We start from the raw sequence: 27,890 nt of genomic DNA, 5'->3' as shown, positions 1-27,890 counted from the left end.
GTTGCTGACTTGACAGACCATGGCCCAGTAAACTCGGGTCATTGCGGAGCATAGAACCGGTTGTCTTGAGAACACACTATAATTGTCTACTGGCACCAGGTTTTCACTTGCTGGTTGTTGTTGTTGTAACAGCAGTGGTTGCTGAGTTGATAGCCCATGGCCGAGTGAACTCGGTTCATTCCGGTGCGTAGAACCTGCTGTCGTGGGAATAAAATATTTCACTTTCTGGTTGATGTGTGTAGTGTCCGAGAAAATAGAAAGCTGCCCCTAGAAACTTTGAGTTTTGAACCGTTGGATTGCGCCTGTACATCCAAATAACTGGAATCATAAATTTGGAAATCGAGAGTGAGGTATTCTAGAGCAAAGTAGCTAAACTCACACAATACTTTTAGTATTAACTTCAGTGTGTACACTGAAGCAAATTTCTTATGAAAATATTCGTTAATGTTTTTATTTAATAGCAAACATATTTGTGCACATTTGTTTTAGTCAGTGCAAAGACAACAAAATGTGTGTGCAAAGAAAAAATCCACACACACCCCTCCCCTGTTGTTAGTTTTTATATGACTGAGTAAAAAACACAGTTGGTACGGGCAGAATCAAGAGTTTTATTTAGAAAGTTTCGATCTAAAGATAACATTTTATATTGCAACTGCAGTGAATACCACAGAGTGATTTCAAAAACGAGAGACTTTCTGTACATTGATATAGGTTTGTTAACTTGAAATAAAATGAGTAAATCATGTGGATTCGATTTACAGAACACGAAAATATGTGAATTCGTTTAAAAACGAAAACGTTACTCGGATTCGGTTTACAGACGGTCAGCATATCTGAATTAGGCATTTTTTTGCTTAATTTTTTAAACTACTCATTCGTGTTATTTTCCAAGAAAATTATAATTTTCGAATTTGTAGTTCGAAATTACCATACGAAGCTAATTCCACCTGTTATAATTATTTAAAAATAATAAAAAAATAAATAAAAATCCAACCAAATCAAAATTTCATTAATGAAACCATGACACAACAATATAAGGTACACTCAGTAGAAAATAAATTCTCAATTATTGTAACGTCAAACAAAAGAAAATATGAAAAAAAATCAAAATCAAAGTTTGACGTTATAGGGGTAAATATTGAAAACTCTCCCTAGTGATTATACCTTCTACAATTATTGTATCATGAATAAAACCAAAAAAAAATAAAAATAAATTAAAAATCGTTTTTTTTTTTTTGAAAAATTGCTTCAATTATATATATTTTGTTTTTTATTTTAAAAAAGCCTTAAAAATATTTTTTTTACTTTAAAACAAATTGTTTAAAAACTAATATGAAGAAAAAACTCTAATATATGCAAATAGGATGAGGGGATAGTAGTGGGTTTTGGTATGCAAAATATTAACAATTAAAAAAAAGAGAAATAAGAACTTTGTAAGATTTAGTTTTCTTTAAATAAAATTAAAATTATAAATACAAAAAACTATAGTAATAATAAAAATATTTATAGGCAAAAAATGTTACAATGCATTAAGCTTTAACTTAAAAAAAATAAAATAATGATTAATGTATTCCAAAAAACGAAACGAAAAATATTTTTTTACAATTATTATTTATATAAATAGTTACAATTGTTTGTTTTTTTTTTGTGTAATTTGTTTATTTAAATAATTCATAGTTTTAGGAGCTTGTTCGGTTTTTTTGTTTTTAACTTTATTAGGTTTTACGATGATCAAATGTTATTTGTATAAAATAATAACACTACTCAATACAGTAACAAAAACTCAATCTCAATTTCAAATGATTTTAGTGTAATAATTTTTAAAATATGTTTATAAATTATAAAAATGTTAGCCAATTATCTGCAATTTTCTAATGTATTCAGAGCTTATTAATATAGAAATTTAAGTTTAATATGTTAAAAAATTGATAGCTTGTAATTTGTATTTTTTTATGTTGTGAATAAAATTTTCTACTTCGGATCAAACATATTTAAGAGAGAAAATTAGGAAACTGGGAATATCACATCGGATTAAATTCGAATTTAATTACGTAGTAGTAATCCTGATAGTTTTAGAAATTTAGCTAATTCATTTAAAATTTTTTATTGAATTAATTCCTTTGAGAATTCATTCTTTATAGAATTAATTCCTTTTTGAATCATTAAAATTTTCTTGAATTCAAATCCATTACAACATAGTTTGAAGAATGTATTGAATGACTAAATCTTACTTCAATTCAAATCTATTACAAAATTGCTTAAGTGAATCTTTTTTCAATTAATTTTTTTCATTAATAACTGAATGAAGCAAACATATTTTAATTCAATTTTTATTAGATTTGAATTAACAAAAAGTGAATCATTCAAATGTTGTATGAATTCTGTATGAATTAATTCAACGATAAATGAATTCCATTTAAATAAAAGCCTTTGAATGAAGCTAAATAATAAGATGTTTGATTTATGGAATAATTGACTGACATTTTTTAATTCCGAATTAATTCGAAGATCTGTGTGAAATATTCATTGTAATTCAAAATTTTCTCTTACAAATCGAATAAAGCAGTAGGCCACCGAAAAACTTTAAATTTGGACTTAGAGAACAGTATGAACAGTTTGTTTTATAATTAGTGGGGCCATCATTTTTGAACGAATCTAAAAAACCAACCCCGTTTCTACTTTTAAAACAATTGGCTGATTAAAGCCCAGGGGCTATTCATGTTGATGCTTTAAAAAAAATTTAACGTTTAAAACTTGGGTAAACATGTTTATGAATGGAGAAGTTTTTTCATTTCACCCACAACACGGCTAATAATTTGTTTCACCAATGTTTTGCCATATTTTCTGATAAATAGAAAAAATCTAACCCCACTTTTCTTTTAAAATATTCAAATGTAAAATAAAACAATTATTTTTCAGATCTGAAAGCGACTTTTTCATTTTACAAAACTGGGCTAAAAAATACGGCAATGTTCCCATGAAATATCCATTTCCCTCGAAGGGAAAATGCCTTCGTGATATTCCTCATGAACTTTTCATTCACAATTGTTGATTTTGTTCGTAACAGCTGTTTATTGTTTACAAAAAATCCATCGTGAACAATGTTGATAAACGAAAAATGGGAAAAGGGAACATATTCATGTGGAATATTGATTCGCAATAGGGGTGATGTATCTGCATCTTATGATTGTTAAACATTTTCCATTTTCAAATTGAATTACAGAGTAAACCCCAGGGAGTTTTCATACTACAAAGATTGCTGTTAAACTATTGTAATATTTAAAATTTGGCTTTACATATTAAGGATTGGAGAAGTCATTTTCATTTCAAACAGAACAAGGCGGACAATGGAAAGCAATATTTTCTGAAAATGTCTCAACAGCTTTCTTTTCTGACTCTCTTAAATGAACTATAAAACAATCAATTACTTTCAGATCTAATAAGGATGTTTTCATTTTACAGAACAGGTCTATAAATTAGATTCATTATCTGCCACTTAGTAACACATTTACAAAAGAAATTTTTAAATATTTAAATTAACTATAAAACAAATAATTACTTTCAGATCTATTAGAAAAGTTTTCATTTTACTATACAGGGCTGTAAATTGGAATCATTATCTGCAACTTAGCAACACAATTACAAAATAAATTTTTAATAAATCTGAACTCTTTTTGAACTAAAATGTTAAGGAAACAAAATTAAGATAAGTTTAAAGATATTTTTTGATAGAAAAACAACATGATAAAAATAAAGTTTTACAACTTTAATTATAAAAATCTTGTTCATAACTTGATAAAACTTTTCACATTATTAACAAAAACTATGAAAATCAATATCTTTAAATCATGTTTGTAATATAATTGAGTAGTGTATATAAATTTATAAAATTTACTTTAAATAGTTTGTTTTTTTATAGTTTTTTTCTGTTGTTGTTTTTTTCAATTAACAATATATAATATTTCTAATATAAGATTTGTTTTGTTTGTTTTTAATTTTTGTTTGTTTAAAGTTAAGCTTACTACAATTAGATAATAAATCTGTTTTAATTACTATTTATTTATTTATATGTATGTATGTATTTTATTATTATATATATAGTATTTATAAAGATTACTTACAATTATTAAGATGTTAAAAAAGAACAATGGTTTTTTTATAAAAAAAATAAAATATGTTTTATAATTAAATGATGCTAAAAACATATTCACAGTTTTGTTTGTAATAAAATTTAAAATCATACGCTTAATTTAACTAACAATAGAAAACAATTCTTTTTAGTAAAATAAAACAAAAAGTTTGTTAAAATTTAAATTCTTGTTGTTTTTAGTAATACAAATACTTTTTGTTATTTTAAATTTTAAATAGTTGATAATGCTAAAAAAAGTTACTTTTACAATTTACTTTAAAAATTTATTCGTATGTATTTATAATTTTTCTTTAGAAAAAATGTTAATTAATGCGTATGTTTAGTTGTTGTTGTTAAGTTATGTGTATTATTCTTTCGCTAATAAATGTTAAGGTACCATTGCTTAATAATAATAATATAAGTTGTTTTTTTTGGGTTTTCTTTTTTAAATTTTGTTTCTAAATTTAGTATTTAATTATTATAATTTTTTTTGTTTCACAGTCTCCTCTGTTAGTTTATAATTTTAAAATGTATTTAATTTGTTAAACTTATTTATGCATATACATAGTTTACATTTATTGTTGTTGGTTTGGATTTGTTTTTTGTTTTTTTTTTGTTTTTTTTTAATATATATTCATAATTTATCAAGTTATTTTATTATTAATAATAATATTCACATTTATCACGTTTAATTTACATTATGTTTAAATATGATTTTCATTTTGTTAGATTTAGATTTCATTTAAGTTTAAGTATATTTTACCTTATACGAAATATTATTTTTGCTTTTTTCTTTTTTGTTTTGTTTAATTTAGCTTAGTTTTTTTTGTTGTTGTTTCTTTTATTTTTGTTTTTTTTTCAGTTTTGTTTTAAGTAAAAAATATTTATATTTAATTATTTATTTAATAACGAAAATATATCTATAAAAAAAAACAGACAGACTTTAAGCCATTGGACTGTTTTTTGTTTAATTTTGTTTATATATATTTGTTTTTTTAGAAAAAAAGCTGCTTTCTTATGTATCATTTTTGTATTTCTATTAAGTCTGACCTGTTATTTTTTTAGTTTTATTTTTTACTTAATTTATGAGGTCAAAGGTGACATACCAATTTGACGGGGATCTGTGGGTGGCACAGCGCCTAATTCTAGGTTTTTAATTAATAATTGTAACCAGTGTTTAGTTGATTTATCATCTTGTAAACATACTGAAAATGTGGCATCACGCAACTGATCCGGAAGACATTGTCTTAAAGCCTCTCGTGCTCTTTAATTTAAAAAAGAAACACACATTTGGATTTAAGTTATTAAATTAATTAAAATAAAATAAATAAATAACTTACCTGGGATTGTCTGATAATCTTAAATAGCAACGTACTACATGTTTCAGTAGACGTGCAGATGGCTCCTTAGCTAATTGTATCACCATTTTACCCTGAAAGAAATAAAACAACAACAAATGATTATGTATTTATGTTAGGGTTCCTAATATCCGGACTTTTTGCATTCCGGAAACATATTTAAAATATCTGTTCATTCAATACTAAATTAAACCAAAAATCAATAAAATTATTGAAATAAATCCTTAAAATTCAATAACATTATTATACAAATAAAATTTAAACCACAATAATTGTAATTATTTTCTCTAAATATAAATTCTTTTACAAATTTAAAATTACAATTTGTATTAAGTCGAACCACTAGAAAGATAATTAGTCCTAGTTTAAATCCAAATTTTTGTTTCTGTCACTCAGAGATTATAGTTTTCTTTGTGATAATAAAAATTTTTCCGTTGAGGCTGAAAATTTTCAATTGGGGTGACAAAAATTGGGTTATTAAAATTGCAAGTCTTCTGTATTGTCCGAGAATCTGCTGCTATTATCGAACAAATCTATGGATATAATTGAATCATTCGATTGGCAACAAATCACTAGAATCTGTTTTATCTGTGCACTCCCGGGATATTTTTTTTTTTCCCGAATAGAAACCCTAGTATATATGAACATACAAACATATACAAAAATGTACTTTCTTTTAAACGTATTTAAAAATGATTAATGCAAATGTCCCCACATTTTGCACTGATATTGTTAATCAATTGTTTTCTATAATTAAATGATATTTTTCTATTAAATAAAATTAATGTTTTGTCGCCTATTGGAATATGTCTACACGAATAATTAGCTTTCCCTAGTTGTGTCAAGTAGTGTGTTACTATTTAACTTATTGAGGTTTTTAGAACGTTGTGAAACCACTAGAACTGAACTAGAACTGAACTAGAACTGAACTAGAACTGAACTAGAACTGAACTAGAACTGAACTAGAACTGAACTAGAACTGAACTAGAACTGAACTAGAACTGAACTAGAACTGAACTAGAACTGAACTAGAACTGAACTAGAACTGAACTAGAACTGAACTAGAACTGAACTAGAACTGAACTAGAACTGAACTAGAACTGAACTAGAACTGAACTAGAACTGAACTAGAACTGAACTAGAACTGAACTAGAACTGAACTAGAACTGAACTAGAACTGAACTAGAACTGAACTAGAACTGAACTAGAACTGAACTAGAACTGAACTAGAACTGAACTAGAACTGAACTAGAACTGAACTAGAACTGAACTAGAACTGAACTAGAACTGAACTAGAACTGAACTAGAACTGAACTAGAACTGAACTAGAACTGAACTAGAACTGAACTAGAACTGAACTAGAACTGAACTAGAACTGAACTAGAACTGAACTAGAACTGAACTAGAACTGAACTAGAACTGAACTAGAACTGAACTAGAACTGAACTAGAACTGAACTAGAACTGAACTAGAACTGAACTAGAACTGAACTAGAACTGAACTAGAACTGAACTAGAACTGAACTAGAACTGAACTAGAACTGAACTAGAACTGAACTAGAACTGAACTAGAACTGAACTAGAACTGAACTAGAACTGAACTAGAACTGAACTAGAACTGAACTAGAACTGAACTAGAACTGAACTAGAACTGAACTAGAACTGAACTAGAACTGAACTAGACCTGAACTAGAACTGAACTAGAACTGAACTAGAACTGAACTAGAACTGAACTAGAACTGAACTAGAACTGAACTAGAACTGAACTAGAACTGAACTAGAACTGAACTAGAACTGAACTAGAACTGAACTAGAACTGAACTAGAACTGAACTAGAACTGAACTAGAACTGAACTAGAACTGAACTAGAACTGAACTAGAACTGAACTAGAACTGAACTAGAACTGAACTAGAACTGAACTAGAACTGAACTAGAACTGAACTAGAACTGAACTAGAACTGAACTAGAACTGAACTAGAACTGAACTAGAACTGAACTAGAACTGAACTAGAACTGAACTAGAACTGAACTAGAACTGAACTAGAACTGAACTAGAACTGAACTGAACTAGAACTGAACTAGAACTGAACTAGAACTGAACTAGAACTGAACTAGAACTGAACTAGAACTGAACTAGAACTGAACTAGAACTGAACTAGAACTGAACTAGAACTGAACTAGAACTGAACTAGAACTGAACTAGAACTGAACTAGAACTGAACTAGAACTGAACTAGAACTGAACTAGAACTGAACTAGAACTGAACTAGAACTGAACTAGAACTGAATTAGAACTGAACTAGAACTGAACTAGAACTGAACTAGAACTGAACTAGAACTGAACTAGAACTGAACTAGAACTGAACTAGAACTGAACTAGAACTGAACTAGAACTGAACTAGAACTGAACTAGAACTGAACTAGAACTGAACTAGAACTGAACTAGAACTGAACTAGAACTGAACTAGAACTGAACTAGAACTGAACTAGAACTGAACTAGAACTGAACTAGAACTGAACTAGAACTGAACTAGAACTGAACTAGAACTGAACTAGAACTGAACTAGAACTGAACTAGAACTGAACTAGAACTGAACTAGAACTGAACTAGAACTGAACTAGAACTGAACTAGAACTGAACTAGAACTGAACTAGAACTGAACTAGAACTGAACTAGAACTGAACTAGTACTGAACTAGAACTGAACTAGAACTGAACTAGTACTGAACTAGAACTGAACTAGAACTGAACTAGAACTGAACTAGTACTGAACTAGAACTAGAAATTATCTACAATCTTCAACAATACTGTGACGTTATTTTTCTGCCTGGACGTCATATTTATTGTCAAAATATTAGTTTTTGGAGAAAAATTTATAAAATTTGAAGAATAAGACCTTTTCATAGTACATTTATTGGGTAAAAAATATTGTTTGTAAAAACAGCTTCTTCACAGTTTTAATGAAAAAGCTTATTATACGGTGAAAAATCTATATGTATAATAAAAAAAAAGAGTTTTTCCCCTGCCTAAAAAAATTAATGAAACAGCTTTTTTATCCCTTCTTCTATTAGATTCAAAAGGATTTCCTGTAAAGAAGATTCTTTTTGACAAAAAAGTTCTTTTTAATACTTGGTGGCAAATAAAACTTTTTTGTGAAAAAATTTAAAACTACGAAAAATATCACATTTGAAAAACCCCTTTAATATTTATTTCTTCGAAAAAAATTTCTTTTAAAGTTTTTATGAAAAAATAGTTTTTTTTTTATAAATTCTTTCTTGAATTCTTTCTCGTTAGATTTACTTTTTTTGACATAAAAAATTAGCTAATTTAACGTGAAAGAGTACTCGTTGGCAACAATATGAAATTAGTTGAACCCGACAGAAAATACTTTTTTTACGGTTGAAATCGAACATTATATTCGAATAAATATTCGGCTTAATCCGAAACGAACCAAAACATTTTAATGTATTTTAGAGCTTATTTCAAGCACATTTTTCAGGTGCGCAGCAACACCAATGGGTCGATTATGGATGGTAACCGAACTTCAGTTGCGTTGGCAAGCACAAATTTCTGGTTGGCAACCGACAACAACGGTTGCCATCCATAATCGAACCATACATTTACTTGGGGGATTTTAATTCAATTCCATTTTGTTTCTTCACTTTGAACAGAAAACTGTTTTAGGGAATAGTTTTTCAGGATTGGGTTCAATTAACTATAATTTGTATTAAAAAAACTGAAATATGGATTAGAGTGGCTGCTAAAGTTTACATATGATTTCAAATTCGCACAAATTTGTATACTAAAATATATAGTCGAAGCATTTGCTTCTATATATGTTGTTTTCAATACAAAATCTATAATATAAATTTTGTATATAAATTTAAATTTATTTTAATATTTTTAAGTATTCTTTTTGAGAGTTTCAGGGGCCTGACTTTTTGCAACGTTTTATTGTTTTTTTATGCCTTTTTAAATAAAGTGTGTTGATAACCACATACTTTGTATTAATATAAACAATTTAATTTATGTCTGAGATAAGAACGTATTTTCTTCAATTAACAAATTACCTTATTTTGAAAATAAAATTTAAAAAAAAAGAAAAATAAATCTTCTAATTATAAAACAAAAAAATTCAGCATTGAATTGCGAAATTTCTTAAATTAATCTATTGGTGTAAATATAGCAAGATTTCTTAAATATGTGTGATTTGCTTTATATTATAATAGAAATTTTTCTTAATTTATTGTTTTGTTTTTTTTTATATAAATAAATAACTTACCAAAATAATAGCAACATGTGAAAATCGTTCATATGTCTGGCAGACATATGACAAACCACTTTCATCCAGTAATATTTTTTGTAAAATAAATGTAGCCACAGTTTTACTCAGCTCCGAGCCAAATTCCATAATGCGTAGGCATAAAGGAATGATTTCAGAAGTTAAAAGGAAAGTTATCACTTCTTGTTCATCAGTCTGGAAAACAAAACAAAACAAAAATTAATTAAATATTTCAAATTCTAAATACAATTGTAAATATAAAACATACCTTAACGAGCGCACCAATCACACCCAAACTCGTTAATCTTAAATATTCGAATGGTCGCGTTTTTGAGGTGGTCTGCAAAAACGGATATAGGAACAAGGGAATTTGTGCTTGCAAAAATACCGTACGGGTATCGGGATGCGAAGCAACACATTGCAATAATGCTAAGGCATTACAAACACGATTTGATTGATGAGCAGTTAATGTGGCAGGATTAATTGAAGGATATATATTTATGATTTCTTGTAGGAGGGCAGCTATTGTACCAAAACTATGCCATAGCATTGGTGCCAAATCTGTAACGGTTTCGCGTTTTTTGCTCAATTCCAATAGAGCAGCTTCACGCGTTTCTGGATGTGCTAATTCATTTATCCACTGAAATACCTAAACAAAATTAAATTAAATAAACATTAATTTAGTTATTAATAATAAATTGTGATAATATTTGTATGGATTGATTAGTAGGAATTTCCTTAATATTTTTCTTAGAATTATTATTATTATTTATGTATATTAATTAAGTATTGATAAATATTATATAGACAGACAAGGAAAAAATACAAAACCTGCTAACTTATAATTGCTAATAAATTATGTTTTGTTTTGTTTATTGATTGTTTATTTGTTTGTTTTGTTAGTGGATTTTTTGCGTATCACATTTAAACATTTAAAGTGTGTGGTGAATCACACGTGATATTATTAGAGTAACATGATTTCTGTTTATACTCCGTTTTAGCACAATTCTTAATTTTTATGTTGATAACGCAAAAACACAAAACAATAACAAAACTGTAAGTACATATGTGCGTAAGAATGTATATTTTAGTGCAGATTTAGAAAAAAGGTAAACTTTGCAGAGTCATTTTGTATTTATAATTTTATTTGGAGTTTTAACTTTATGATGTCATGTTGTTTTGCGTGTTATTTTGCTTCTGTCCAAGGAAACAGTAGTCGTTATTCTTTTATATTTCTTTGGAAAAAAGCATGATTTAATGTAAATTTTATACAATTCATATGGCTAATAAAATACCAGTATTATATTTTAAATGCTAGTTGTACGTAGTACATAAGTTCTAGTATACAGTTTTTTCGTGATAAAATCGTAACGACAACTATAAAAAAGTAAGTTAAGTATTAAAAACGTCGTAATATAGCAGTACGTACCAAATCCATAGGAAAATTTTCAACATTCAGGATAAGGACACGCTTTAGGAATACCAAATTTGGGTGACAACCATGCTCTATAAAGCAGACCACAATTTCTAATCTAAAGGATTCAGATCTGGTCTACGAGACGGCTAATATGTATCTTCAGTAGAAATAAAATTGGCCAAATGTTTTTTAATTAGATTTGTATTGTTCTTGCATTATATGCTGGGACAAAGTCCTGCTGAAAGATTCATGGTTAATTTATAAACAAAATGTCGGATTGGTACACAATTGCAGATGACTGACGTAGAATGTTGACTGTCATTTTGTTTGTTTAAATACTCCTCCACTGTGAAAATGTTCTAATTTGTAAACGGAATTATCCTATGGCCGTTACTTTCGTTCTAAGACCTCCTATTTGTCACTACTACAGGCTAATATTTGAAAGATTCAGTGACTCCACCAATCAATCTTAGAATAGTGGAACGAATTGTCAAGTATCCAACACCTTTTGGCCAAAACTGGATGCAAGGGCAACCAAAAAAACAGGCTAATATTTGAAAGATTCAGTGACTCCACCAACCAATCCTAGAATAGTAGGACGGATTATCTAGTGTCCAATGCCTTTTGGCAAAAACTGGATGCAATGGCAACTTGAACACTAATTGAGTTGGATAGGTGTAGTCTCAGAATTCTAGTAGGAGTGATTACCGGCCACTGTAAATTGGGGCCTTTATAGGTAAATGGGAGCCGGAAACAGTTGGATTTAAATGGCTACGTACTAGATTTCTAGATAAACTTGGGAGTGTAACATACTATGTTTTATCAGGGGAATAGTTTGGCTATTTAAAGGATATTCAACGGTGAATTCAAATCTCTAACCACTTTTTAAGACACTACCTTTCTTCTTCATTATTTGCTTTATGTCACCTTTTTCTGTATCTGACTCTTGATCTCCGAGCACTATTACACATCTCTTCCAAACTACTGACGAAGTAGGGCTTTTGTGTGCTTAAGATTTGTTTGCCACGGATGATCATATCTAGAATGGTCAACTACTCCAAGAGTATCTTCTAACAATTTAACAGCACTATAAGAAAATTACGTGTAAGTGACATCGAAAAATGTCGCCAGTCTTCATGCTACATTTTTTTAAACCAAAAATTACAATGCGGTGAATATTCCCATTTCATGATTGTAAATAACGTAAGCCATAAACATTGAATGCGTAACTGAAGTATAAATTTCACTTCTAAACAATTGGGAATATACAATAATAAAGTTGAAAATCAATAATTGGAGGCGAGATATGGTTTTTTCAGATGGTTCAGAAGTGGTGATTTTGACACGGAATATAAACAAAGATCGTTCAGGCCAGCCAAAAAAGTTAGAAGATCAAGAATTGGAATCATTCACCCCTATCGTGAAAAACATGTGAAATTTATGTTCCCATGAAATATTCAATATCTGATCCAGAACTTTTCATTCACAATAGCTGATTTTGTTCGTAACAGCTGTTTATTGTTTACAAAATTCCATCTAAAAATTTCACATGGAAAATTTCATGGGAATTTCCCGACCTTCTTTGATTCCCGGGAATCGGGAATTTTTTTTCTACATTCCCGGGTACCCGGCTATTCCCAAAATATATAATGATACTGTAAATTATGAATATTATAGCCGAATTTCGTATAAAAACTTACCCCATTTAACACGAAGTCTGATTAGGTGCTAACTAGTAGTTATACTGTCGTTTAAAATTATTTTTGTATGTAAACTGTCAGTATAACTATTAGTTAACACATAACCAGACTTCGTGTTACTGGGGGTTAGCGTTATAATTATTATATATAAGAGCTTCAAATTAATTCATACAATTTGAGCTTAATTCGCTAAAATCTTAAGCCGTAATTAAATAATGTCAGCCTTTCATTCCATAAATCCTTTCCCAATTTTATTTTTTTAGATTCATTCAAAAGCCTTTGTTTAAACTGAATTAATTTTGAAGTTAATTAATAACAGAATTTATTCAAATGATTAAATTTTTGTTAATTCAAATTTAGTTAACATTTTTTTCTTGATTTTCAGTGTTGTTTTTATCATTTACAAAATTAATTGAAAAAAAATTGCCTTAAGCCATTTTGCAAAAGATTGAAGAAAAATTTAGTTATTAATACATTTTTGAAGCTATGTTTTTATGGATTTGAAATATTAAGAAATTGGAATGATAAATTCTATAAATAATGAATTCTTTTTTTGAAATTTTCATACGAAAACCTCAATAAAAAACCAAAAACTGTAAAAAAAAACATTCACGGTTATTTGGTGAAAAAATTGAGTTCTAACTTGTTTTCTTTGTATTTTCATCAGTTTTTAATTCCCGGGATTCCCGAGTAAAAATTCCGGGAATCTGGTAGTGAAAAATTGGCAAAATTCCCGGGAAATTTGTACCGGGAATTTCGGGTTAAAAACCCTAGTGATTACCTCAAACTCAACAACAGCTCGAAAAATCATTTGGAGCTATTCACTCAGCAAAACCTTTGCGAGCACCAGAATTCATCCAAAAGTAGGGATTTTCATGTCCGAAATGATGTCTGAACGCTTACAAAAAAAATGATTTTTGCACCGAATCATTACGAGAAGACCGGTCAACCAGCCGAATCGACACCAAAGCCAAATATCCATGGCGCTAAGGTAATGCTCTGTATTTGGAGGGACCAAACCTGGCCAGACCATGTACCGAACACAACTGATTCGTTTAAAGCGGACATTGGCCGTAAAACACCCAGACCACATGTTGCAATACCTGTTAAAAACTATTTAGAATAAAGTGTTTGGGAAGTTTTGTATCACCCGCATTATAGTCCAGACATTGCCCCGTCCAAACTACTATTTGTTGCGATCGATGTAGGATACGCTTCACTTTGGAATTATTCGTTCTTGGTATCAAAAAATGATCAGTTCTTTTGGCTCGGACTCCATATATTGCCAGAAAGGTGGAAAAAGGTCATAGCTAAAAAGTACTATGTTGTTCAGAAGGGTAGCACCTTCAATTATTATTTCGTATTTATACTATTTGGAATTATTGGTAATTTCTATCGGGGAATCTATTAGATTATAATGTACATATGAACTTTATTAAGATATTTCCGAAATTTTGTTTGTATGCTGAAAAATGTATACAAATTGAAAGGCTTATACAAGATATTGCTACCAAGCAACGTATCATTAAATTAGCCATTTCAGAGCTCGGAATTAAAGACAGACGATAATTTGAATAACATTTATTTAAGTAAAAATTCAAAAAATATATCAGTAAACGACTTATGATAAAATCAACAGTTAAGCAGGATACAACTACACCTAAAGACCACATTTATTTATTTCTTATCAAATTTTAGAATTTCCTTATGCTTTATTTTTGATTCAATAAAATTATAAAATGTGTGACATGAAAATTTCTAAATAAAATTCTTTGACAACCGCAAAAAAAAACAACATATGTTAAAGTTAAATTTAAAAAAACCGCACATCAAGATAAATAAAAATAAATAAATAAAATACAGAAAAACAAAACAGTTTTTTTCTTTGCTGTTTTAAAACAACACAAGGAATAAACGGTATACATATAAATATATAAATGAAATGCGCAATTTATTTACAATGTTCCACAAAACAATTGCCTTATTTTGGGAAAGGAATTTCCAAAAGCAAAATGTAACAGAAAATAAAACAATAAAATGTCTAAACATGCTATTAAATCTATAGTATATTTCCACATTAATCACCACCTCCTTCTAGTTACCGACGGATATATTTACATAGTGAGTGAATATAAAGCAAATATTCCCAACAGTTCTGGGTGACTGTCCAGAACTATTGATTTTACCTATCATTTAGTTACATAAATGGCTACGTGACTAGTTTTTAGATTACAAATATACTGTATAATAACTGCTCCGATGTAGTTAACAAATTGGATTCACATACCGGTTACATGGAGTCAGTTACCTTACTAGCTACCTAACTGGTTACTTCATTAGCTTCCTCCGAGTTCTCTCCCATATATTACATCTGGTGGGTAAAATATCTACTTTATAAATTGCAGTACAAAATAAAACGTTTAAAGTGACCATACTCTGTATTACTTAGAGACACTGAAGTGACAATTGACTTCTTGCTAGATTACCAGGGATGTATAAAGTAATCAAATATCTTCTATCTGTTGTACAAAGAGCAAATATGTGTCAAATGGCCCATAATATATAAAATTGTGATCAGATATTAGTGACAATTACTGTCTCTAAGGGATACATTGACTCCCTGTAAAACTGCTGGGCGGTGTATACTCTCTATGCATACACATTTACTACATTAGACCAACCAATATTTTACATAAAATTTACGTTAAATTAACAAAAACAAAACAACAAACAAACATTTACATATAAGATTATACATTTGACTTTTATTAAACAAAATTTATTCAAAAAAGAAAAGAAAACAAACACAAATGTTATTACAAACGGTGAATATTGTTTACAACGAAAACTATTGCGTTTCGTGTAAGTGATTAGAAATGCATTATAGGGAGAAGTAGCCAGGAAAGGTGATGGAATGAAGGCAGTGTGATATAAATTATGTTTATATTAAATAGTATAACAACAACTGACTGACAGCCGGCTGAAAATATTATAGAAATTATGTAATTTTTTAGTTTAGAAAGAATTAATACTTAAATCCATTTTCGAAATCAAAATAAAGTTGATATATTAACCATTCATTAATGAATTCATTATGAATTAATTCATAGGCTTAATTCCTTTGTACTTCAAATGTAATGAATTCATTTCTTTGAGAATTCATTCTTTATAGAATTAATTCCTTATTGAATCATTCAAATTTTCTTGAATTTAAATCCCTTACAAAGCTTTAAAAATTTATGGAATGATTAAATTTTTCTTCAATTCTTAAGACTTAAGTCGTTTTTTTAAATATATTTTGTAAATGATTTAAATAAAAACAAAAAAAACAAAACTGAATGAAGGAAAAATAGTTTAATACTATTTTTATTAGATTTTAATAAAGAAAAATTTAATCATTCAAAGGTTGAATGAATTCTGTTATAAATAAATTCCATAATAAATTAATTCAATGATGAATGAATTCTATTTAAATAAAATCCTTGTATACTGTTGAACAGAAGACTCTTTTTTCTGGATTCTAGATTATGGGCCTTCTGCCTTCGATCGTATTGCAACCGTCGGACTATATTACTCCATTTCAGTAGTAATTCCACTGGGGAATATTAAAAATATTCAGCACAATCATGAATTAAAAATCCAACGGATTTTTTATTCATGATTGGTCTGATTATCTTTAGACACTTTCTAACAAAGGCTGAGAATAGATGGCACAACTTATTTATTTTATCAAGGTTGCTGGCAGTATTAACGGTGCACTGGATGCTAGGCAAGCTTGCACATCGCTTGGCTAAACGACCATTCTCGTAGCTGTAAGGATAGGAAAAAAGAGAAAACCTTTTTGCACCTTCTCTGCGAAAGCCCAGCACTGAATGACCAATATTGGCGAGGATATGGCTCTAAACTTAATGACGTACTAAGATATCTAACGGCTACAGGTTGGGTCTAATAACTTCGACATTTTAGTATCCATTAAATGATTTTTTAAGTACTAAAATCATTGAATGAAGTTTGAGTGCTACTGTAAACAATGATACAGAAGTCCTTAGAATTCCTTACTGTGAATTCTAAGTGATGTCAGCACTTAAATAGCGACAGACGCTTACACTTCTGCTATCAGCCTCTTCTTCGGGTCATTCCGGTACGCAGAACCGGCTGTCGTGCGAATGTCATCCAAACTTCAACATCACACAGTTGGAGTCTCCCCCGAGACATGTCAGACATGACCTTATAAAATACGAGGAGAGCATACAAAGGTATGTACAGGATCCATTTAATCGCAGCTCGTATATGACAGCTTTTAACGACATTCATAGGTACGCCATCAATTCCGCGGTAGCAGGATACCGTATGAATGTCGTACTTGGAGGTCGCCCACCACCGATAGCAGACGCCGAAGATTCTGCCACGTAAAACAAAAGTAGTTCTGGTACAACTAAGATCAGAATGGAGCAACATTTCACTACATCAAGTGGATTTATGGACCCACCCAGCAGAAGTAGCACAATTTCTTGGAGTTGATATTGCAGAACCCCAGATTAAATTTTGTAAAATTGTTCACGCTGCTACAACAACAACAGATGAAGTGACATGGTCTGTCGTTCGTTTTAGTGTCAACACGCAACAGTCTTGCGAGAGTTGAAAGCGACCAACAGAGAATTTGTACATAAAACCAATACAATACACCCAGATGCGATTTATGAGTAGAGACATAACTAAATTTGCATTTTGGTGAGGATCCGAGGATATTATATCGACACGACCCTGTGATTTGGAAAATACTAGTACCCACCAGATTCTGAATACTAGAAACTAAATTAATAGTACATAGTTCTTCTATTATGACTTTTGAAAACAATAGAGGTGTGTTTTGAACGTTTTATTGCAACTGAAAACCCCTCAATATAAACTTTTATATAGATAGAGAGCGTTCAAAACATTTGAACCGTTAACAATTTAAATTGCGCAAAATTTTATTTTTGTTGACATCATTTAATAAACAGCTAACGCAAATTATTAGATTAATTTTTTAATTAAATAAATTTATGAAATTATGGCAAATTTTTATAGATTTTTTTAATGTTTTATCAATAAACCGGTATAGGTAAGTCAAAACAATAAACATTATATTTAGCTCAGTTGTTTACAAATTAAATTATTGCAATATTTATAAGAAATCTTGTTTACATTGCTGTTTTTTTTTTTATAAAAAAAAAGAAATATTAATTAAATATATAAACAAGTGTACAAATACATAAATATATATTAAATATAAATGAGTAAAATGTGCCATTATACTTCTAATATATTCGCCACATTTGACTTTTTATTTACAAATAATATTATTAGCAGCGGCACGTACAGTTATGAATGAAATCTATGTCAGTCAAGAGAGACTTTATGACATTCTACTTGCATTTGTGGCAGCGTTATTAAGATGAGTCTTAGTCTGATGGTCTGTTATATTCTGTTACTTTCTAATTAATACAGCAATCATATAAGGCAGCAAATTAGTTTAAAAGAAAAACTTAAAATAAACAATTTATCAAAAAAAAAATGTTTTGTTAAACTAGAAATAAATCTGCAGAGAATAATTAATTTAAACTTTTGAAGATAAGTTGATAAAAAAAAGCTGCAGTAAATCAAAATGAATACCTTTTAAACAAAATTATACATATTTAGTTAATTTAGAATATTTCATTATCTAAACAACTAGATTTACAATTAAAACAAAATATAATAAAGTTTTTAAAAATCATCTGTAACTAAAGCCAATAAAAATGCTGCATTAACGAGCACATTTTTTGAATATTACATTTGTAAAACATAAAATCTAATAGCAGACAAAAACACAGAGCCCGGAAGTAGTCGAACTACAAAAAAGAAATTGTAATGTGTAAATGTAAACGCAAACGCAAAGCCGGTAGAAGACAAGCAACAAATAGATTACGGAAGCAATAAGTTCTAAAACAAAGGGAAAACATTTTTCGAATAGAAATTATAAACAGCTTTATTTAATTCATGACTTGTTTGTTGTTGCTGAAAAGTTCAAAGTTAAACATTTTAATAATAGAAACTACTAAATATGGTATTTTGATATTACTTCAGTAACGGTACATAAATCATAGAAAGGTTTAGAAAAAAAAAAGTAACCATTACTTAAGATAACCGCTAACTATAGCTAACCAGTTTCAACTTATTTCTGGGGATTTTTTGCCCAGGGAAAAATTTACATTTTAAACATAACTATTCCCCTAATGGAATGTTGGAATTGAACTGTAACAACATAAAGAATTTATTTCTGTTTTAAATTGAAATTTTAAGTGTTCCCTTAATGGAAATTTGGAAATTGGTTCCAGCATTTCCCGGGATTTTTTTTTGCATAATTAGAAAACTAAAACTAATTAAAATAAATAACTTTTGATAAGAAATTGTATGAAATTTAAACATTGATCATTCCAATAAATACTATCCTAAAATTTATATGAATTTCATATTCAGCCCAATTATGAATAAAAAATTCCGCGGGAGTTTGTTCCCCGGGAGTTTTTTCCCATTGAATTTGTATAGGAAAAATGATAAAAGGGGAAAAACTCCAGGGGAATTTTTATTCATAACTGGTATAATTATTAATTAACATCAACATAACTACGTAGGTCTCAAGTTTTAAAATAAATACAATAAATTTTCTTAGTATTTTTTTTATTTTATTTTTTTTTTTAAAAAAATCGTCTATGGAACATATATTGTAACGTTTAGAACTTAAAATCAACTATGCCCGTCTGTATGTTGAAAAATTTTATGAAACTACCAAAGAACTTTCATACATAATTGATACCATCAATATATCCACTATAGTTTAACTTATTGCGTTTTCTTTTCTGACACAAAATGTTGCCAACATATTTTGTACCATTTATTAAAGATTACCCATACCCTCACAATGTTTTACATTTTTAATGATAACAATAGAACAAAAACCATTACCATTTATGCAATTTTCTTTTATATAAATATTGTAAAACTATACATTTTTCTGTTTAAAAAGTGCTGCATTTCTAACCCTTTGATAAAATTGAGGGTGAAACGTGTAGCATATCTTCGGGGTTTTAGGGCAACATTATTTGAAAATAATGTAGCCCTTACCAAACTACATTTTTTTTAGAAAAGAACACAGAAAAGGTTAAAAGTCAGAATAAAGGCATCATTTTTTTTTTTCAAACTTTTTTTTTATCAGAATTATTTTTTCAACAAATATTTTTTCACCAAAAATTCTTTTTAATATTTTTCTTAAAGTATACTTCGGGAAGATTTTTAATTCGCACTCTTACTTGTTTCTCTTAAATTTTGTACTGTGATCTTTGAACTAAATGATAATTAAACTTTATTTAACTCTTAATAACATTCATATCAAAATTCCGATTTTATACAATACAAATACTGGGGCCGAATTATCGCATTCGAATGCCGTAATCTCAAATAAGAAAATTACGATCAAGTTAACTCGTTATCGAATGCGGTAATTGGACAATAGATTTCGTTACGAAAATTTCCAAGAATTTACAAAATTTCTTTTGTTCGTACTTTACAGGTTCAAATTATGACAAAAAAAATTTACAAATTAATCTGAAAAGATTAATGTGTCTATTATGGATGGCAACCGAACTAAAGTGGCGTTGTCAGTTTCCAAATAGATGGCAACTGATAGCCATAATTTTCTGTAGCCCTCTGGCGACGCATAATTATTTAGGTCTCAAGTTTTGAAATAATTACAATAAATTTTCTTTGTATTTTATTTTTTTTTTAAATCATCTATGGAACATTTATCGTAACGTTTATATCTTAAAATCAACCATGTCCGTCCGCTACCAAATAGCTTTCATAAAAAATCGAGACTACCTCGAATTTTTCACCAATTTTTTAAAAAATTTTTTTTTTATCTGAATTATTTTTTTATTTTATTTATCGACTACCTCGAATATTTCCACCAATTTTTTTTTCAAACTTTTTTTTATCAGAATTATTTTTTCAACAAATATTTTTTTCACCAAAAATTCTTTTTAATATTTTTCTTAAAGTATACTTCGGGAAGATTTTTAATTCGCACTCTTGCTTGTTTCTCTTAAATTTTGTACTGTGATCTTTGAACTAAATGATAATTAAACTTTATTTAACTCTTAATAACATTCATATCAAAATTCCGATTTTATACAATACAAATACTGTAATCTCAAATAAGAAAATTACGATCAAGTTTACTCGTTATCGAATGCGGTAATTGGACAATAGATTTCGTTACGAAAATTTCCAAGAATTTACAAAATTTCTTTTGTTCGTACTTTACAGGTTCAAATTATGACAAAAAAAAATTTACAAATTAATCTGAAAAGATTAATGTGTCTATTATGGATGGCAACCGAACTAAAGTTGCGTTGTCAGTTTCCAAATAGATGGCAACTGATAGCCATAATTTTCTGTAGCCCTCTGGCGACGCAACTGTAGTTCGGTTGCAATTAGGGTTTTTAATTTCCCGACCTTTTTTGATTCCCGGGAATCGGGAAATTTTTTTTCTACATTCCCGGGTACCCGGCTATTCCCGAAAAATATAATGATACTGTAAATTAGGAATAGTATAGCCAAATTTCGTATAAAAACTTAGTGTTATAATTATTATATATCAGAGCTTTGAATTAATTAATACAATTTGAGCTTAATTCACTAAAATCTTAATCCGTAATTAAAAAATGTCAGCCTTTCATTCCATAAATCCATTCCCAATATTTATTTTTTTAGATTCATTCAAAAGCCTTTGTTTGAACTAAATTAATTTTGAAGTTAATTAATATCAGAATTTATTCATACTTTGAATCATTAAGTTTTTGTTAATTCAAATTGAGTTAACATTTTTTTCTTGATTCAGTTTTGCTATCATTTACAAAATTAATTGAAAAAATTGACTTAAGCCATTTTGTAATAGATTTGAATTGAAGAAAAATTTAATCATTTAATACATTTTTGAAGCTATTTTGTTACGGTTTTGAAAAAGAAATTTGTAGAAATTAGAATGATCCAATAAGAAATAAATTCTATAAATAATCAATTCTCTTTTTAAATTTTCATACGAAATCTAGAGTTGAGTTGTTCATGAACGAACAAGTTCAATTGAACAATACAGTCAAATGAATAATGAGAAGTTGTTCAATCATTTTGTTCTTTTTACTCACTTTATTCTTTTTGGTCGTCTGACATTACTGTAGCTTATATTTAAAACGTGTTTCAATGGGATTTATGTTGTTTGAATTTTATATAATTCCTTATTCTTTTCTTTATTATTAAAATCATGTTATAATATGCCAAATTCTATTTCCAAAAGCAACTGACCTGTTCAAAACGAACAGGTTCACTGCAAAAAGCGAGCAATTGTTCATTCACTTAGTTCAGTCAAACACCACAGAATAGCAGTGAACAACTGAACAAAAATAACGAACTTGTTTATTTATTTGTTCTGAACAAAAACGGCCAATCAGTAAAAAGAACGATTATGCCCAACTCTACAAAAAATCACATATAAATAATACATAATAATAAGCGGTCTGTTATTGCCGAGATATGAACAAAAACTGTAAAAAAAAACATTTCATGGTTATTTGGTGAAAAAATCAGTATTAAATTCCCGTGATTCCCGACTAAAAATGCCGGGAATCGGGTATTGAAAAATTGGCAAAATTCCCGGGAAATTTGTACCGGGAGTTCCCGGGATAAAAACCCTAGTTGCAATCCATAATCGACCCATTACTTATTAAGTATGGGAAAATTAAAAATTCTAAGTATAAGCCAAGTCTTCCACAGTCTAAAGATTGTCAAATCAACATTAGGTTAAACACTGGTTTACAGTCTATCTAGAATGAAACATTCGTCCTACAGCCAACAATAAACTCTCTTGGGGTAAAGCAATCCTCCCACTTTACAAGGCAACTATACCCTACTTGTAGAAGTGTCGATAACATGAATAGATAATTAGTTGTAAAAGATAATTAGTCGCTAACAGTTCTTTCAATTTCAATTATTGAGAAGCTAACAAGCCTTTATCCAAAATTCATATTACCCACTTTTTTTGTGTAGATCATATAAACCGGTTAACAAAAATAACAAAGTAAATTATATGTTTAGCATGGAAGGTGTAAACAATTTTTTTCTTTCTTCATTATGAAGTTTTCATATTTACAAAACTTATTATTGAGAATAAATAACAAAATCATTTAGTTTATTATTTTTAAGTAGCTATATTAATTTATATACAAATATGGAGTCTATTACATCATTTAAAGGAGGGAGATTAAATTAAAATATAGTTAAATTTCAGATTGAAAATTAAACTGTAATTAAAAATTTAAAGATGAGTAATTAATGGTATGTTATTTATATACAAAACTAAAAAAGAATTTGCAAAAAAGAAAAAGAATAAAAAAATCGAAATAAAAAAAAAATTTAAAAATTTTAGGATGGAAGTTGAAAGAATATTTCAATGATGTTCTGATATTCGCCCAATATGCATTCTACCATGTAAACAATAAATTTAAGTTTGAAAATTATTTCTTGATAAACAGGATGGACCTAAAAATATTTTAAATTTTTATTGTCGTCTGTAATTAAACTTCAACCAAAATTTCTATAACAGACAAATGAATGACTAATAGCTAAATTATTGTATTTTTTTCTAAACCACCAAGAATACTAAATCATGCTTAAAAAATGTTAATTCTTATACAAATTATATCTATATACTTCTGTCATTTAATAAATTTATAAATATTAATAAAAAAAATCTTTGCTGAGGTCATAGTTGATACAAAAATACATACATTTATACCACAAACAAATAATAATTGATAATATGGTTTACTTAGCAATAACTTTTTTCCTAATAAAATCATATTACGAAATTCAATTCAATTCAAGACAATCCGTATAAACGTTTAATAACGTATAAGTGGGTGTTGCTGAAATGGAAATCGTAAAACAATGAATTTCGTATTAATTTGAAATTGAAGTTGGTTATAAAATGCATTTGTTTTTTCATCACGTTGGCTTTAAAATGTTTTAAAACGTTTTCAAAACATGTTTCATAAACAATGACAAATCGACAATGTGATATGATATAACAAAATACATTTCTTTGATAAAATGTCATATAAGAAGAGACCTTTTAAGGACAATAAAATAGAATTTATCCATATGAATTATTTCTTTAAGACATTTTGTCAATTTCTGCAATTGAATAAGAACCCAGAAAATATATGTATACATTTATAGGTCATCGATGAATATTTGTTTTACAAACGGAAAGACAAAATCAATATACCCCCATATTTTTGGTGGTGGGTATAAAAACACTAATTATGTACTTTAAAACAAAACCACACACTGTACGTGTTGATTCATACAAAACATATTGGCAAACAAATAAGTAAATCTCTCAAACTATTTCAAACAATTGTTGACATTGCCTCAATTATGTTATTAGTAAATTTTCTAATTACAAAAAAATTCCTGAAAATTGTTCACCACAACAAAAGAATTTTTAAATTTAAGAACCCTACAACAACTGCTACAAAAAAAGAGGAAAACAAGTACAGTGTAGTATATGTACGTTTAAAGTAACGGATGGATTATTTCTTATTTAATTTAACTTATTTTTTTATTGTTTCTTAACAAATTTTTGTTTAAAATTCAACAATGATCATTTTTGCATTCACAACACAAAGAATTTTCACGCTTATAATCTTTCACAACATGAGTTTAATGTTTCAAAAGAATGGCTCTACAAACAAAAGAGACCGCATCAAGTGTAACTAATCTTTGCCACTACCTACTTTACAAAAAATACCAAAAAAAAAAGAGATTATCTTTTGTTTCAAATAAACATTTAAGATATTTTCCATTGAAAAAAAAAGAATGGGGAGTTCTTCAAAAGTATGTAATTTACAACAAACCAAATTCCGAAATGAAAACAAGATCATTTTATTAGAATGAATTAAACAGAATGCCAGAAGCAAAAGATTTTGTAAACTATCTAGTTTCATTTCAAAAAATTTCAAGTGAAAATTTAAAATTCTTTACAGTATGTATATAAATAAGGGTTTATAAACAATGTAATCCCTTTAAAATTATCAAGAATTTTAAATGAGAAATCATGAGTTTGTGTGCATATAAAAAAGTGATTTATTTAACTCAATTAAGTTTTGTTAAATTTATGTATTTAAATGGCCTAATAAATTTTGTTTAATAAAAATAAATTGTTTATAATTTTATTTAATTAGTTTTGTAAACGACAAATGTCTACATATGTATAATGAAAACAAATGTTTAGGTTAGAGTTGTCCATTAACGTATGGTGAATAAAATACGAACAAGTAAAACACTCTATTTAAAAATGACACATGACATTAACAAAAAAATTACATACGGTAAATTCAAGAGTACTGTCTTTTTATTTATCAAACATAAAATTGTTCGGATCAATTTAATATTTGTTTCGAAAATGGCACTAAACGAACTGAACCGTCGAAAATTAATTGTAAAATTTTGTGAAGAAAACCCAAATAAAACCAAAAATTAAATTTTTTGGCACTTTAAGGACATGGGATTCCAAAAAACCTTTATCTACAAGACAGTAAACCTATATGAGAACAATATGCCAATTGAAAGAAAAAGTGGATCTGGTCGAAATGCAGTTTACAAGACTCCGAACTACGCTCTAAATTAAAAAATGAAGTATTAGGTGCCAGTGCAAAAACATATCGTCAATTGGGTAGGAAATATAATTGTGACAAAAACACAATTAAGAAATATTTAGAATCCATGGGAGTACAGAAAAGGAAGAAAAGAACAGCACCATTTACCACCGAAGCTCAACAAAAGGTAATTAAACATAGACTACGGGAGCTTTCCAGAAATTACTTTTCTTGCTCATCAGAGTACAAATGTGTAATGGACGACGAGACATATTTTACCGTTGAAGGAAATGAATGGCAACCAAAACATTATTTTGAGTCTTCTAGTCACGCCGCCACCGAAAAAGTTAAATTTATTCGTAAGACAAAGTTCCCAGGAAAAGTTTTGTTATGGTTAGCCATAAGTGAAAGTGGTATCAGTGAACCAGTTTTTTTTAAAGGTGGATTAGCTGTGAATGCCCAAGTTTACAATGAAAAATGTGTGCCAGCACTTAAAAATTTTATCGAAAAATATCATCGAAAACAAAAAATTATTTTTTGGCCAGATTTGGCGTCCTCTCACTATGCGAAATCCACAATAGGAAACTTGAAAAATAAAAAAATAGAATTTGTCCCATAGGAAATGAACCCTCCAAATGTTCCACAATTGCGACCTATTGAAACTTTTTGGGCTAATTTGAAACGAAAAGTTTATGAAAGAGGATACAGAGCCAAAAATGTTGATTCCCTAATTCTGAAAATAAAAAAGGAGCTGAAAAGTATAAATACAGAAGGAATTCAGGCTTCAATGAGTAATCTTCCCAAAAAAATAAGAAAAGCAAATCGCGAAGGAGCTAATTTTTTTTTGTAAATATACTTTAGTATGTAAGCTTAAATATTAATTACAATTTGAATTTTAATAAATTTTTTTTCAACTGTTTTCGTTAATTTTATATTTGTTCGTATTTCTTTCACCATACGTTATTCGAACATTTTTTTCGGCAAATATTTTTATTTATTACAATATTAAGCAGTCATATATAGAACAAGACATTCCCTTTAAAATTCCTATCTTCACTGCGGAACGAAACGAGTCTTACTTGGCCAAAGGTTTTTAACTCAGCGACAGCTGTTTAAACCGGAAGTTTTTGCTTCAAAAAAGGACTCTCGGCACTAGTTCAAGTGGTTCAAGAGCCTAAGTCAGTTGTGAAAAATGTTTAATGCTAATGATGTATGTATAGAGAGATAAAATGTATGAAAACCCTCATAAGTGTTTTATTTAACCATATGTCAATTTCAATAATTTTTTTTTTCAAAATAAGTATATACATTATAAATATTTAAAAATATGATTAAAAAACTTTAAAAAAGGAAACATTTTTTGGAAACTTTCAAATCTTTGGTTATAAATTTCTAGCACATTCCATCATCTGTATTCGAATAACCGATTCAAGCTAATTAAAACACTGATACTAAGTCTAGTACATACTTATCGTTGTTGTTTTTCATTTAATTACAATTAAAAATAAAACAATACTGGGTATTAGTGCGAGAAGAAGAAGACGGACGGACGAACGTCAAGCGAAAAACAAAATCAGCTTTAATAATAGTTATTTGTCATTTAAGTGGGGTGGGCAATGTTCGACCTTGTTTGGTTATTTGTTTGTCTAACATAAATACAATACACTCAGTCGGTCTATTCACATACAACGGAGATGAAAAACCTGGTACAAGTTCATTTTATCAAATTGGTACAATACAATTGTGTAAAGTAAATTGTAGCAAACTGTTAAATAAACGGCCATTAATAATAGTTGTTTGCTTTATAAAGATTTTATAAGTAGTACAAATGAAATAACACAATCACTATTGCTAAAATATTAGACTGCTATTGTTAGACAAAATGTTTTGTTTTCTTTTTTTGTCAAAGTTAAACTTGTTTAGAAACTACAAGCTTATAAACATTGATTTTGAATGTTCTTTGCAAGTGGGACTCATATATTTGGAAATATTGGGCTTAAATATATTCGACAGTAATTATCCGATGGTGAACCTAAATGTGTGATTTATAATTGAATTTTTCTGAATTACAATTTCTATATTCTCAATATTAAATATAGGTATATTTCTTGTCTTCAATTTGGATTTCTCATTTTAAACAGGGTTTTTCTCAATATAAGTTTGTATTATTTATAGTGTCCAAAAAAACTGGCAAAATTGAAAAACCGGTTTTCGGTTTAACCGAACAGTGTGGGTGAATTCCAAAATGTATGTATGCAATGCAACCTTAAA

General features: G+C 28.5%; 1 protein-coding gene across 3 annotated transcripts in view; it reads right to left on the bottom strand.

Annotated features, from left to right (window-relative positions):
- Positions 1 to 1,395: 1,395 nt before the first annotated feature.
- Rcd-1 (Required for cell differentiation 1) overlaps positions 1,396 to 27,890 on the bottom strand; it is a 33,191-nt gene continuing 6,696 nt past the window's right edge. For all 3 annotated transcript variants that reach the window (XM_065506927.1, XM_065506925.1, XM_065506928.1), the window contains exons 3-6: positions 10,037 to 10,417; positions 9,769 to 9,963; positions 5,470 to 5,561; positions 1,396 to 5,393 (exon numbers count right to left, since the gene is read on the bottom strand). In XM_065506927.1, coding sequence (XP_065362999.1) covers positions 5,213 to 5,393; positions 5,470 to 5,561; positions 9,769 to 9,963; positions 10,037 to 10,417 — 849 coding nt within the window. In that variant the 3' untranslated portion in view covers positions 1,396 to 5,212. The remainder of the gene's footprint in view (positions 5,394 to 5,469; positions 5,562 to 9,768; positions 9,964 to 10,036; positions 10,418 to 27,890) is intronic.

The sequence above is a fragment of the Calliphora vicina genome, chromosome 4 (assembly GCF_958450345.1).
Source record: "Calliphora vicina chromosome 4, idCalVici1.1, whole genome shotgun sequence".
NCBI lineage: Eukaryota > Metazoa > Arthropoda > Insecta > Diptera > Calliphoridae > Calliphora > Calliphora vicina.
This window is presented reverse-complemented; position numbering and strand designations above follow the sequence as displayed.